At 33.8% G+C, this 15,644-nt stretch overlaps 1 protein-coding gene and 1 non-coding gene across 2 annotated transcripts; both read right to left on the bottom strand.

The window, feature by feature from the left end:
- Window positions 1-2,133: 2,133 nt before the first annotated feature.
- On the bottom strand, window positions 2,134-2,206 carry TRNAE-CUC (transfer RNA glutamic acid (anticodon CUC)). The gene has a single exon. It is a non-coding gene; the product is annotated as a tRNA-Glu (tRNA).
- Window positions 2,207-7,417: 5,211 nt separating this feature from the next.
- LOC133880885 (endoglucanase 24-like) lies at window positions 7,418-11,394 on the bottom strand. The gene is made up of 4 exons (XM_062319843.1): window positions 10,827-11,394; window positions 9,843-10,142; window positions 8,841-9,002; window positions 7,418-8,256 (listed from the first exon to the last, which is right to left on the bottom strand). Exons 1-4 carry the CDS (start codon window positions 11,232-11,234, stop codon window positions 7,648-7,650), a joined length of 1,479 nt encoding a protein of 492 aa, XP_062175827.1. The 5' UTR covers window positions 11,235-11,394; the 3' UTR covers window positions 7,418-7,647.
- Between the last annotated feature and the right edge of the window lie 4,250 nt (window positions 11,395-15,644).

The raw sequence follows: 15,644 nt of genomic DNA, 5'->3' as shown, positions 1-15,644 counted from the left end.
CAGATCCCTGGCAATTTTAAAAATTTGAAATTTTTTATAAAAACTTTATTTTTTACACCATAGCCCCAACAACTATCAATTTTGTTCACCCTTGACCTTCTACTCTACTACTATGTCATTCAACCAGCTTTTCTTTGTCAAGAAGCATGTAAAAATTAGATTATATACTACAATAGAAGATGTGTTTCTACTTTGATCACTTGGTATAAATTATTGAGAAAGAAATTACTAAAAATTTCACTACGGAAATGATAATAGAATAATTTTATTCCTTAAAAGATCGAGATCGAACATAATTTGAAGGAGATGCCAAGTTCTTCTATGGATATTTTTTTTTGTACATGTCTATAGCAAGTTAGAAAACTTTTGTATTTGAAATAGGAGTTATTTTTAAAGATGATTTTATAGACATGTAACTTTTGATACAATTATGACATATGACCTATGACCACCACATCGACTAGCATTGATCCCACAGTGGCCAAAGCACTGGCGGCCCAACATGCGGTAAGATTAATCAAGGAAATAGAGATCTTTGACATTATTCTTAAAGGTGATGCTAAGCAAGTTGCCAATTATATCAATTCAAAAGCTAGATCCTCAATAGATTTGGGAACGTCATAGAGGGTATCAAGTTAGGATTAAGTTATTTGCGGTCTTCTCTTGTTGTTTATGTGCGGAGAAAAGCAAACTCAGCAACTCATTGTATAGCACGAGCGGCTATCACTCATATCATAGATATCATATGATTAGAAAAAAATTTCACCAATATCTCTGACATTGTTCATAGGGAATCCCTCATTGTTGAATTATTGGGTCTCTTTCTATTATCAATAAGATTATAAATTGTTTCAAAAAAAAAATATAAGTACATATAAATAATATGAAATCAAATTTAAGACTTGTCTATTTTTATTTTACATAAACTTGCAAGCACACACACATGGAAAGACTATATTTCTAGGTATTTATTTATTTTATGTAGGTTTGGATCCTTACACAAAATATCATGTTTTCGCCCTAGAATATAAGGCGCATCTGTCTAAATAAGTTTTTGGCCGTCCACTAGCCTATTTGGGCGTGGCTCTATAAGGATTCTTTCATATTTGCTCTAGATCCATACTATTTAACATGCCCGATCCATTATGTTGATGTGACCGTATCCAATTAGCCCACCCACATTAACATTTGTTAAAAAAATGATTAGGGATTGTAACATTGGCCCGTGGGATGGAATTTGGATCCTCTCCATTTCTCTCAATTTAGTTATAAAGTAGGGATATAGTTGTCTTTTTACATTCCATAAAAATGTGAAAAGATAACTATGCCCCTCCTTTATAAGTAATGGAGAGAATCCTCTCTATTTCAAATGGAGAGGATCCTGTTCCAGTGGGACGAGGTATGTTAAATAATTGTTTCTTCTTTAAAATCAAGTTACTGGCCTGTGCTATGTTGCTACTATAATTTTTTTCTTTTTTTTTTTTAAAACAAGGGAATAATTTTCATTATAATTTGAGACCTAAATGGCCAAATGCTATAATTAGGAGTACAAAGACTATTAAAAACAAAGCACATGACTAATTCTTGACTTAGAAGGCAATTGCCAGAGTAATGCTACATGTCGTACCCATGTCCCTCTTGTGTCCCTCTAAAAATGAGGTGGCTTTTAAAATCACCATTGAGCTTGTGATTGATCAAAATTCAATTTTGATCACATGGTGATTTTAAAAGCCACATCATTTTTAGATGGACACAAGAGGGACATGAGTATGACGTTTAGAATTACTCCAATTGCCATAGCAGATGGACACACAATAACACCTCTCTTTACAATGAGTTCTACTATGAGAAGATAAGAGAGCAAGATCTGATATAAAAACAGCTATTATAGTTTAGATCTAAGATCTACCATAGCATGCTACAAGGATTAACAACAAAACATAAATTAAAAAGCTAAAAACACAAACTAAAACAATACTACCCAGCAAAGAGCAATGGGAGTCGTTGGTGACAGCAAAGAGTAAATTTTACAACTTTAAGTACCATAGAATAGGAGGCCAAGACGGCACTTTGTTCCAAAAAAGAAAAGAAAAAAAAAAAGAATAGGAGGTCAAAACTACAAAAAAACTAAAATTCCGTTGCCGGGACTTGAACCCGGGTCTCTCGGGTGAGAGCCGAGTATCCTAACCAACTAGACTACAACGGAAGTTGCAATTCAGGACTAAACAATATTTACATATATACAAATAACAAAAATAATAACACAAGTTGATCTCTCATCTATGCCTCGATGAAATTGTGACAACTTCATCATAGGGTTGGAAGTTGGAACCAGTTACTTTCGTTTTAAAACCTCTAAGAAACAGATTATTTGGAATGGAGGTCTAGACCTTCCAAAGATCTAGCCCAATCGACTCCTGTAGGGCCCACATGCCTACAACTTCCATTTGTCCAACGCCAAGTCGGCCCTAACACGGGCCATAAGGGGCCAGCGAGCCCGCCAAAATCCAATCTGGCGTGAAGCGCACATCCAAGAGGAAAGATCTCATATCAGCCATTCTTCATGGAAAGCGACATGTACACCCGCATAAGAAAGGTAGCCCATTGTTGTATCTGGCAGTCATTGCTGATTGGAAAGCTTTGAAATCCTCTAGATGTGCTAACGTTGGTAAACAACTTATAATTAGATAGGGGCTTCTCACTTTGTGTTTGAAAGTATTTTCAATTTTTTTTTCTTTTATTTGGTCAAAGAGTGGTAAAGACCCTCATCTGTAAATCTCATTTTCCTGATTCCTTTATTTGAAAAAAAAAAAAAAAAAGAAAAAAAAAAAAAAGAAAAGAAAAGAAGAAGAAGAAGAAGTAGAAGAAAGGTAGCCCATTAATGGAAAAAAGGACCCGCCAACCCAGCCCTTCCAAAAAGACAGGTCTGTTGAGCCTCCGAAAAAGGTTACAAAAAAGAAAGAAAAGGGACAGATCACAATTTCCAATATGATGGAGGGAAATGATTTGTGGGGGACAAGTAACCATCACCCAACCCCCTCTTTGTATTAAACAAGTGATTTTTAATGTAAAAGTGTCATTTGATGTAACATCAAATGACACTTTTGCATTAAAAGTTATTTGTTTAATACAAAGAGAGGGCAAAGGGACGGTTTATGTCCTCTGTATATCAGAACTCTATGATGGAAGGCCAAATCAAACGACAATTGCCTCAACCAAAACATAACCCAGCCTATATAAGTTCAGGAGGAGGCTAAGCACAAATATGCCCTAATTTTTATTCATCTCTTTTCATTCTTTTATTACTTTACACTCACTAATTTACTGACTTAAATATAGAAGGTGGTGCTATGGCTACAAACGACACGTCATTCTGACCTTTAATTGTCTTGCAAAATTTTCGAATCGAGAATTAAACATGCGTATTACTGTATTAACACTCTTCAATTAAACACTGTTAAACATAAAGGCCAGAGTTTGTTTATCCAAATGTTACTTAAACCATTAGATGCATTTCCTTTCTGACTTCACACGTACTAACCATTCAGTGCAATACAAAGGAATCTCATGCCAAGCCTCCAAGTCTTCGAGCCAGGTTAATTATATTCCGTTCGTTTGTTTCGGCGTAAAATAATTTCTGAAAAATGATTTTGATATTTTTTGGTATTTGGTAGGAACGAAAATAATTGTCAATCGAAAAATGATTTCTGTTTAACCAAAAATATTTAGTAAATTTCGAAAAATGATTTACATTTTTCAAAAGCGTAAATCACTTTTCGAAGACGCCAAACGCATTCGATCCATTTTAAACGATACAGTCGACCTTCACGTTCAAGCAGTCGACCATAACCGAAATCTTGCCGGTACCAAAATCTGACGACATCCAATCAATGTCTCTGGAATCCGACGACGGAATCCAGTCAGCCCAAATTTCGGCGACCAAAATGGTTGTATTCCGGCCATCTGGCCAAAATCCTGTCAGTCAGTGACAGAATCTCGTCACCGGTAATTTTTATATTATTTTACATTAATATTTATATGTTTTGAATAAAAATTGATTTTTATAAATTAATATGATTGAATAAAAATATAATAAATATTTATGATTTTCCGTACGCGCCAAACATCGAAAAATGCTTTCGGCAAAAAATATTTTTCATAAAAATTACTTCCCTGAAACCATTTTACGACATAAACTATTTTACGTCGAAACAAACGAAGCATTAATCAGTGCCCTTAACCGTAGTTTTTTTTTTTTTTTTGACATGTATATACAAGAGGGGGAGGAGGGATTCGAACTAGTGACTTTCACTTCATGAGGCGTGGTCCCCAACCGATTGAGCTACCCTTAGAGACGCCCTTAACCTTAGTTATCTTGTTAAATGATAATCATAATGCTGCATTAATATCACTTCCCATAATTTTCTTCATGTTTTTCTTTGAAGACATCTTGGTAATTCTGTAAGCAAATAAATATAAATATAAATTAAGTGATAGGCGTGATAGTTTGATCAAACTACCATTTTGTGTAAAAAGATGTTACTTTTCTCTCATTCTTCTTACAATGCTCATATTTTCTTAAGAACAACAAATAAAAAATGAATTGAAAAAACTAAAATCAAAATAAATAAATAACTAAACAAAAGAAATTGAAAAAATGGATTTTTTAATTTAAGTTTTTTAAATTAATTTTTAATAAAATATAATAGAAGTTGGTGCAGTCAGTTACAGCCCAGTCTCTCACTTCTCTTAACTGCCTTCAATTACCCTTGTAGCCAGTAGGCTTGTAGTTGCAACCGCAAGTTCGAAATGCATCCACAGCCGAGGGTGTAAATGAAGTGACGTTGATTTTTCCTCACCACTCATCTCCAATATGGGCCCAATCGGTATCCATATTATATATATTTTTAGGACCCAAGTGGCCCACAAAACAGAGGCCAAGAGTCAGACAGAAGTGCATGTCTCACTACACATTCTTTTATATAAGTTCTCACTACTTTCCTTGATATATGATAGTGCAAATTATCATTAAATGCCACGTGTAATTTTTACTATCACGTTAGTAAGCGAGTATTTTAACATGTGTAGCATTTTTCTAGTTTTCTTCTAGAGAGGAATTGGTTTTACTTTCCTAAGTTTCAGATGACCCGTGATGTACTACAAATCCACACATTATGAATATGGTACATATATAGTGCAAAAATGACAATTACTAGCCTGCGGTTCTTGGCAGGTGGTTACTACGTTTGAAAAGTTCGACTACTACTTTATATGGGTCAGTCGTTCAGTGAACGAGATACATTATTGTTATAGGTGCTATGGAATACCCTAATAAAATAAAATGACGACGACTTACTCAACATGTGAAATATGTGGTTGGAAAAAATGTGGATAAATTATAGATTTATAGTTCGAATTTAAAATCTCTATTATAATGTTACGTTAAATCACAATTTATTAGCAAAATAATAAACTTACAAAAAAAAATCTTTTTTTAAAAATTATTTAATTAATATACTAATTATGATTTATGAGCATGGCACGAGAGCATGAAGGCGGATCTCACGAGACCAATGAACAAGGGTTGGTGGCAAACAGAGCTGGTACTGGTAGCCGCCTCTTACTGCCACTTAAATTGTGGCAGCGAGTACGTAACAAGCATGATGAATGTTCAACTACTTTCCATCAGACTTCTCGGCTAAAAATCTTGCACAGCATTAAGTAGGTGTACTATCTTTCTCAACCTTTTACTTGTAATTATTATTATTTTTTCCCTTGGTAAATACTACAGAAACACTACAACAAATCAACACAGTAAAAAAAGAGAGAAAGAAACAAAACAACACAAGAAAGGGATAGCAACCTATGGAGGGTTGGGTTCATTAATAGGAACAATAACGCTGAGGAGCTATCACCGATAAATTAAGAATGCTTTCATTTTTCCAATAAAAGCGGTCTATTTAGTTAATAAATTCCAAAGTTGGCAACCGGCTCGTAACATATCATCGCAATTTTTATAATAATAATGTTAAAAAATACGCTTTTATCTTAACACTTTATCTTACTTTGTTTACGAGACAATGCCAATTAATCTTTTAGTTTATCTTATTTTAATAAGGACCGATTCACACTACCATATCAACGTTTATAATTATAGTTGGAATAAAAGTGTTGCTCTTTTTATAAGTTTATGATACTTTGAACCACTTCCCACCCACTAGGATGGGTTTTGTAAGTCACCTGCAAATGAATTAGCATATATATATATATATATATATATATATATATATATATATATGTGTGTGTGTGTGTGTGTGTGTCATATGCCTTAAATTCGAACACCTATCAAGACTACACAATTTTCAAATGAATTTCATCCAAAAAATTGTCAAACATTTAGATTAGAGATATGTTATAAGCTGCACAACAATTGTACAACAATACTGATGTGTTTAGAATTTTCATTTTATTTTTTAAAAAAATGGGAGTGATCCTTGCACTCTTTGTGCACAACAATGGTACAACACCAAGGCACATTAAAGTGGGACCCAATGTGTGGGCCCCACCCCAATATGCCTTGGTGTTGTGTCATTGTTGTGCATTATGAGTGTTTTGATCATTTCCCTTTAAAAAATAAGGGGATTTGATTCTTACACTACACCATCACAACAACTGCATAACAACCCCTCACATGAGGGTGGGCCCCAGTGTAGGGCACACCCTCGAGAAATGATACATACACTCATTTCTTACAACAGTCCCACAACAAGCTGATGTGGCTTGTAATATTTTATTATTTTTTTGTTTTCTTTTCTTTTCTTTTTGTAAAAAAAATAATAAAATATTACAAGTTACATCAGCTTGTTGTAGGGCTGTTGTGAGAAATGAATGTAAGGATCATTTTTCCACACCCTCACTGGGGCCCACCCTCATGTGAGGGGTTGTTGTGCAGTTGTTGTATTGGTGTTGTAAATCTAACATTTTCCAAAAAAAAAAAAATACTTGACACATTAATATTGTTGTGTAAGAGTTGTGCAAATAACATATCTTTTTAGATTAAGCCATAAAAGAGGAGTTGTTTGCTTATTTTACATATTGACCCTTAAATTGTTTGGATCATAGCACGAGAACCCTCTCAACATATTATAAACTTCTTGTCACATACTAAGAGGAAGAAACGAAGCAATGCATTGTGTTCATTTAGACATCGGGTTTGACTTGGGTCTAGTTTAAATTGAAATTGAATCAGTTGGGATTGAGACACTTGTCCTTAATATTCTGTTGTAGATGACTTAATTATTAATCTTGTCAATAGAAATATATAATTTTATGAATTTAAGAAATTGAAACCTTAACCCCCATTTCCTCCCATAGGAATTAGGATATTGGATGGGAAGAAGCAGAAGGATAGATAATTTCGTTGATTTCAACAAATTGGAAGCGAAATCTTCAATTTTACTCATTATCCCTCAAGAAAAAGTCACAACAAGCTTTTGTGACTCCAAAATCCTACAACTCAAGAATCAAGCAGATTACTGTGTAAGCAAGCCTCTTCCCTCTTTGCTTTGCTCAAGACGAGAGGCGTCTTTCCCCTATTCTCAATTTCTGAGTCATGAATTTGTGTACAAAAAATGAGCTATATTTGTGTCAACTAGGGTTGGGGTTAGCAACAAGGTATGCTAGTGCCCCGACTAATGGCGCATTAATGTAGGTCGTCGGCTCAGACCTCTTATAATCAACTCGATCATCGTCGTAGATGTCATCTTCCCCCGGTCCTCCCACCACGGCCCCAACGAGGATATTGGGGTTAGGATTTGTTGAATTGAAGTAGATAGAACCCTCCTTGCACCCAATGAATTGAGGATAGTCTTTGATGGACGGCATCGATGAGCCACGATGGTGAATACGCTGCGGATAGTAAGTACTATACCCAACCATATATGATAAACCCTTAGGGTTATCACCCAGAATGTAATCAACTTGTCGTTTAGCCTGTTGGCGAAGCGTGGTTGGACCTACATATATGTTCCCACAGTTGATAGCTTGAGACGTTCGAGCTAGGTAGTTGGCATAGACCAGTGAAATGAATGCAATTGATGTTGCATGCTGTAAGTTGCTGCCTCCGGGCCTGTATATGAGCCCACCGGGAGTGTATTCAATGTGCGAGGCCGATGATTCGGGTATCAGCGTGCACATGAAGCTATCAGCGGATGCTTTGTACGATTGGAGAGAGTACATATTTCCTTCTAGGACTTCCTACAAACACCATCCAGTCAATATAAATGTTAATCCACAATGACTCATACTCTATTTGCCTTGCCATTTTAAATAAAATCTTGAAAAGTGTGTCATTTGAGAGTCGTTTTAAAAAAATTAGGGTTTGAAAATATAGAAAAATTTGTATTTTTATATCACATATAATTGCGTGCGTTTTTAAAAACACACTATTTTAAAGGTTAAATTTCGATTTTAAAGGCTAAATCGCTATTTTATTAAACATTTAATTATGTTTTTAAATATCGCGTTGTTGAATTATACATTTTAAAATCGCAAATTCAAACAAACCCTTAATAAACTAATTAATCAATTAAATAAAACTTTTAAGATAAATAATAATTTGACATTATATCAAAGCAAAGGTCATGCATGCGTTCGAAACCTGACTTTATAGTTTACTCACATTTCAATTATGTGAAGGAAAATATTATAATATTAATTAAATAATTAAATTCATAATTTCTATCATCTTGAATTTTTCAAACAATTAATATCATTCACCTTGGTATCAGAGTAAAAGCCCGATTTAACGATTCATATTTATGTAATTAGATTGGTCTAACCTTAGAGACTAAAACGTTAAGGCCAGCGTGTTTATTGTCCCACCCAAATTCATTGATGTTCTCATCGGCGCCAAGGGTTCGCCCATTGCTTTGTAAGTAATTGAGGTAAGTATCTTCGTTAGTTGCTCTGCTTAGCCATGCTGCTCCCCATAGCAGCTCATCCTGTCCAACCCCGCCAAAATTAAATTACATCAAAAATTAAAGTTTATGATAAAATCAAAACTTTACATTTAAAAAAAAATTATGGATAACTTCACTAAGGGTACTGAACTATCGGTCTATTTCACTTACGGGTACTGAACTTCAAAACGCCTCAAACTAAGGTATCAAATTTTCCAAACAACTCAATTATAGATACTCCGTTAGGATTTGCTGTTAAATCCTGTCAAAATTTTTAAAATACCCCACATTTTTTAGGAAAAAAAAAAAATTTGCTAGGATTTAGATGTTGGTTAGAATTTAATGGAATTTACAAAAATACGCATGCTTGAACCTTTGAAAATTTTTATAATTTTTTTTTAAAAAAAATAAACATAAGGGTATTTTGAAAATTTTGATAGGATTTAACTGCAAATCCTAACAGAATATTTGTAATTGAGGCGTTTTGAAAATTGGATATCCTAGTTTGAGATGTTTTGAAGTTTAGTACCATTAAGTCAAATATTCTGATAATTCGGTACCTTTAAGTGAAGTTATCGAAAAAAAATATTTAGAGTATTATATCTTTTTTCAACAATCTCATTACAACTTGATATGACGGTTTATATGTCACTGTCACGTTAGTCACAATTAAATTTAATTGTTTAGTAGCTGACGTTATAAGTGTCATGTAAACTTACATCGTCAATCACAATTAAATTTAATTATTTAATAACTGACATGATGAGTGTCAAAATGCTACATCAGTTTATAAAAAATAAAAAAAAATAAAAAAAAAAATAAAAAACTCTTTTAAACATGTGAAATGAGGATCACTTAGGAAAGTGATGTTTAGTTAATTACCTGATAACCATCAAAATCGCAATAAAATGGGCAGGCACCATCTTTAATATTTGAATTATCGCTATAAGCTCCTCTATAATTATCTGCGAATTGAAAAGCATTGATGGCATTTTGTAACAAAGTACCGGAGTATCCCGGGTCCGATGACCGGAATGCAATTGATGAAGCTGCCAGAGCCGCCGCCGTCTCTCCGGCGACATCAGAAGCCGGATTTGGTGCATCCACAGCATAAACTGTCCTGGCTGTATCCATATCTTCCGGTCTTTCCCAACAATTATGGTCTATGTTCGGATCCCCCACCTACACCATTGAAAAAGTAGATATATCTCAAACCAATTTACAAAAAACATATTTAATTTTTATCCATACACAGCAAAATTAAACAAAGTTTTTACGTGTATTTTTAATAAAAAAAAAATATACATCAATTTAATAAATTGAATTAAAAAAAAAAATCGAAGAAAAGCATATTGTTCAACGTACTGTCACGGGCATTGATATATCATTATGAGGTCAATTTATGTCTTATTACAGACTTTAGGAGAAACAGGGTCCACTCTTACATGATTAACGTACGAAAGGACGCAATGGTAGATCGGAAACTGGTGAAGAATTCAATTAGCCAATTTAAGTGTTAAGTTTAATAAAGATAATTAGTTAAAAATTTCTTCCAATCGGGTGAAACAAAAAATACTATTTTTTAATTGTTTATTAATCAACAAAATTACTGAAAATCATTGAGATTATCCAACAACATGGATAAACTAAAGGTGATCGGAGACTGGAAAGCATGCAGCCGGAGAAGGGAGTGAATTAAATATATTATTTGTAGCCCCTAGATTTCCTGGAAAATGTCAAATATCCGACAGCCAAGTGAACAACATGAGTCCACAGAACCACAGTGTTCTACCCGCCCATCGACGGATTAGTTTAACTGCCCCTCACCCACACTTAATTTACAAACCCACCACTGTCACAGCTTACCTGAACAAAAATCCGGTTAGGCTGAGAAACGGTCTTGAGCAAATAGTCCGTGGCCCAACGGATCGCCACCAAGGCGTTCCTAAGCTCGTTGGGCGGCATGGAATCGCCGAACTCTATCACGCTCCACGCCAGCATGGTAGTCGTGAAGGCCATCGGGAAGCCAAACTTGACGTTATCGCCGGCGTCATAGTAGCCGCCACTCAGGTCAGTGTTGTACATCCAACCGTCGCTGAGTCCGGAATTCGCACGCCAAGCGATTCTCTGGTCTTGCGGCAAGAAACCCGAGCGCTGGCCCTCAAAGAATAAGATTGCCTTTGATAATGCGTCTTGATAGTCATGGGTGCTTGATGCAGAACCGATGAGGAGGAGAACAGAGAGGAGGAGATGAGCGGAGGAGATCAGGGTCATTTCTTGGGCTTGGTTGCGCGGCGGGAGGCTTTTCCGTGGGGTTGGTTTTATTTGAAGCTACGTACGTACGTGATGGGTGTCACGGGCGAATCGCCGATCGGCGTAGAAGCGCCGACAGTGAGTGATGTGTCAGTGAGAGCTCACATGCAACCACAAATGCGGGTTCATATCTAAATACTTGTACATGAGCGACAAGGGGCTTTTCCGTGGGGTCCAATTTAGGCCATTGGAAAAGTGAAAGGGAGTCGCTGTGCAAATTGTTTACACTTTACAGTCTACGTGCTCGTAAGGGAAGGTTGACAACACTCTCCACCGTGTTGGACGGAAAGATGAACAGAGAAAAAGCCTTTGTCGTTTGGCATCACAATTGGGGTGATGCCAAAATGCTGACTTAACGTGGGACTAGTTTATGCTTGAGATTCATAAACGAGACACATGAGAAAACCCCTGCTCTCACCCCCTAAGTAAATAGAATCGACCCATTAAAATTCTATTCACTAGTGCCATTGTTATTTGTTAGAGTAGACCATGATAGCGTTTCCTCTAAATACAAAACACACGGTTCCATATCTCGTAATGTTGATATAGCAATTTTAATTAATTTTTTTTTTTTAAAAAAATAATAATAATTCATCTAAAGAATAATTGGAACCTACACATGATCATTATAAAAAGAAAAAAGAAAAAAAGAAGAAGAAGAAGTAGGGTTACTCTTCTCTTTTAGTTCTAGGTTCCATGTTCCTAGCAAACAAACATGGCCATATTTGTATGTTGTACACGCTTCTTAAGAGAGAGTGGGTGGTTGGAAGTTTCTATAAAGTGCTTTGGGACTATACAATTGATTCCAAATGTTTAGAACGACAAGCATAAAGATACAAAATATTCTTATCTCCGCCAAAGCAAAGATGAAGAGGGCTAGGATGGTTGTCTACACCCGATGTGTATATATATTTTATTCGGGTATCTGGCTTCTTATTGGCTGTAATGTAACTTGTTTGCTGAATAATTATTTTATTAAGGTGGTAGTCAAACATTTCAAGTGCAGTGACTGCCTTCCCAGGAAATCAATGACTAATCTCTAACCCAATGTCCTATGCCACTTCAACCATTGAGCCTTAAATCATGAGCAGATGCAGAGGCATGTAAAGATCCCCCACACAACTCAAGTGGTTGGCTTCAAAAAAGAGGTAACACCCAGGAGATTAGAACCAGGGATCAAACGGAAGAAAAGCCCTATTTTCCCAGACTCTAACCACACACACAAATCAAAGCTGTCTTAAAGTTAGGGGTGACAATTTATGTTTACGAGTTAAATTTGAATTGTGTCGAAGTATGAGTATAAGGCTATATAGATCAACGCTAATTTGACCTATTTAATTAAACATGTTAGATCATTCAACCCTAACTTCACTAATTTCGTGCCGGGTTCACAGGTCGTGTCAAAATTTGTCAGTAGGTCAGATTTGTGTCATGTTAAGGCATATGTATAATACTATATATATATCAATTCTAACCCGACCTATTTAATTAAATGGTTCGGACCTTTAAGCCTAACCCGCTAATTTCGTGTTAAGTTTGTATTAGATTTGCAGACCGTGTAAAAAAGCGACAACCCAACTTAAAATAATACAATTTAACTTTTGTAAGTTACCTGAGAGCCTCGGAAGAAGCTCAGTCGATCGAATCGGCCGTTACAGGTGCGAAATTAAAGAAAATCTAAACATTTTCTAGCTATTGGAAGGGTTTAATATGCTATTTAAGGTGTCGATTAGATTGAGTTTGGTGGTTACAATTCGTGACCATTAGATCAAATGATTTTGGACTATTAGATGCGTCAAAATCACTATAAATATGATCATTTGGTCATATACAAATACACACAATGTCATAGCCTATTTTTACTCTCCTACAGAACTCTTTTCTATCATTTTCTCCATAATGGTGTTTAATTGTTACTCTAAAAAGTCTAAGTACTCTATAGTAACATTTGGGCTTTCATTGTCTAGGGGAAACTATTTTGTCAAATTTTGTAGCACTTATAAATGGGACAAAATACATTCCAAATATATTGTCGTTGTGATCGAGCCTTAAAGTCCAAATTTTATTTTGCCTTCATATTTTCCTCTTTAATTCATAATATTTTTCCTCTAAATGTCTCATACACTTTGAAAACTAGAAAGAGACTGTGTGTATTTCACATGCACACTCTCACACACGCTCGTTTTTTATAATCTTTTTTTATAAAATGCATAGCAATTTTGTTATTAATAGATTTGTTAAAGTTATGATCAATTAATTAAATTTACTTATTTTTATCACCTTAAGCTTTTAGAATAAGTGATGATTTAACATGGTATCAAAACTAAAAGTATTGAGTTTGAACCTTGACTTCGTTATTTACTCTCATTCTAATTAACTATTTCACGTGATGAGCTTCACCTATTAAAAATAGGATTTGAGTCCACACGTGAGAGAGAGTGTTAAAGTATTGATTAAATGATTAAATTTATCTCTTTTTATCAACTTAAATTTTTATGATAAGTGATGATTTAAAAATATTACTGCTATAAAGTCATCTGCACAGATTATTTGTGTCTTTTTTTTTTTTCTTTTTTTTTTTTTTCTTTTTCTTTTCAGTGGAGATAAAATCGAAGTATAAATGAGGGACATGTGCGGCTGTGTTGTCCTTTTCTTTTTGGGTCATTAAGTTAATTTAAGACTGACGGTTACCTGCAACTTTGCAGCCCTAAAACTGCCAACCATATTACTCATCTTTGCATACCATCAACAAGTTGCAACCTTATATGTTGGTCACGGGTGATGCTACCTTTTCTTTAAAGATTATTATTATTATTATTATTATTATTTTTATTTTTTTTTAAATTGTGTTGAAATAAATTTATTTCCTTTATCATAAGAAAAAAATCACACGTGTTTTTAAAACATATAATTATCACGTGCATTATTAATAGAATATGTAATTCTCACATGTATAATCTCACTTATCAAAACTAGAAAAAAAATTTCAATTTAAAATGAAAACTGGATTCGTTTGATAACACTTTTCATAAAAGCTTTGTTTTTTTAGCAAAAAAATCGAAAACATTAACAAACAGCTCAAAATACAAAATATTTACAAGTAAAGATTTAGATAACATTAAATCTCTTCAAATTTAGGTAACGGTGGATAGATATTTTTAACAATTTTGTTGTACGGATTGTTAGTAATTTGGATAGTAAATGTAAAGAGTTTTTACGAGGCCTACTTGTCTCAAAATGTTTTGTGCAGCCTGTTCACATGCTAAGGTAGGTAGGCATCGTAGATACTCTCTCATATTATTTGTTAAAATTGCTAACAATTTAAGTAAAAATTGGTAGAGATCTGGATTCGATAATGGTTATGTAACATGTTAGTGTGTTACATTTATTTATTTATTTATTTATTTTTCTCTTTCTCTTTCAACTTATGATATACCAATGAAAGTTGTGGGTGTGGCTTGCTTATTCGAATAACACAGAAATTCCAACTTAAGACATAATTCCATTAAGGCATAATTCCATTAAGGCATTCTGATCAAGTTCTTTTACAATTTTCAAGATATTACTCTATTGATACAATTGCATAAATCTTACTTATTATTTTAAATCTGTGTAAAATGTTGTAAGTACTGAGGTAGTGAATGGATGGATTGATAAAAATCACATATATTGATACAATGATAGGACAAGATTCCAAAACAACGATTATGATTTAAGAAATTATATAAAATGACAAATTTTGACTTAAATTGGATAAAAATTTTCAAATTCAATTTATTAAATTGACATGTTCTTAAAATACATGATTTTCACTTTTTCACAATTATTTTTCCTTTTTCGACAAAATTTTATTGCAAATTGGTTTGTAGGAAATTTCCTACAACTCACATATAAGATTGACATGTATCATTTAGCACGCGAGAATCATATATTATTTAAATATCATGTACTTTTTACATCTTTATTAATAACATTAATAAAAAAAAAATTATGTGTCTCTCACATGTTTAAAGGACACATGTCATTTTTACATGTGAATTTTAAAAAAAAATTTACAGATCAGTTTGTAAGAAATTTTTATTCTTTTTGAAAATTTTCTACACATTTTGTTTAACAAATTTTCTTTTTAATTTTAGCTATCCATTCCACTTTTATTTTATTTAAATACTATTCTCAAAGATTTGTTTATCATTGGTTTATTCTTTTTATTTATTTATTTATTCTTTATTGAGATGAGAGAATTATAAAATTTTTTAAAAAAATGTGTTTTTTTTTTCTTAAAAAAACATTTGGTGAGTGTAGCACCGTAAAAACTTACCAAATTTTTTTGTTAAGGTACCTATCCCGATATGGGTATATATTGCTCAATTT

The sequence above is a fragment of the Alnus glutinosa genome, chromosome 11 (assembly GCF_958979055.1).
Source record: "Alnus glutinosa chromosome 11, dhAlnGlut1.1, whole genome shotgun sequence".
NCBI classification, from domain to species: domain Eukaryota; kingdom Viridiplantae; phylum Streptophyta; class Magnoliopsida; order Fagales; family Betulaceae; genus Alnus; species Alnus glutinosa.
Note: the sequence above shows the minus strand (reverse complement) of the source record. Positions and strands in the feature narration are given on the sequence as shown.

Coding starts and splice junctions, on each gene's coding strand:
- LOC133880885 (XM_062319843.1), bottom strand. CDS start 11,234: ATGACCCTGATCTCCTCCGCTCATCTCCTCCTCTCTGTTCTCCTCCTC. Junction 10,143..10,826: donor CTAACCGGATTTTTGTTCAG/GTAAGCTGTGAC, acceptor TCAATGGTGTAG/GTGGGGGATCCGAACATAGA. Junction 8,257..8,840: donor TTAACGTTTTAGTCTCTAAG/GTTAGACCAATC, acceptor TGGTGTTTGTAG/GAAGTCCTAGAAGGAAATAT.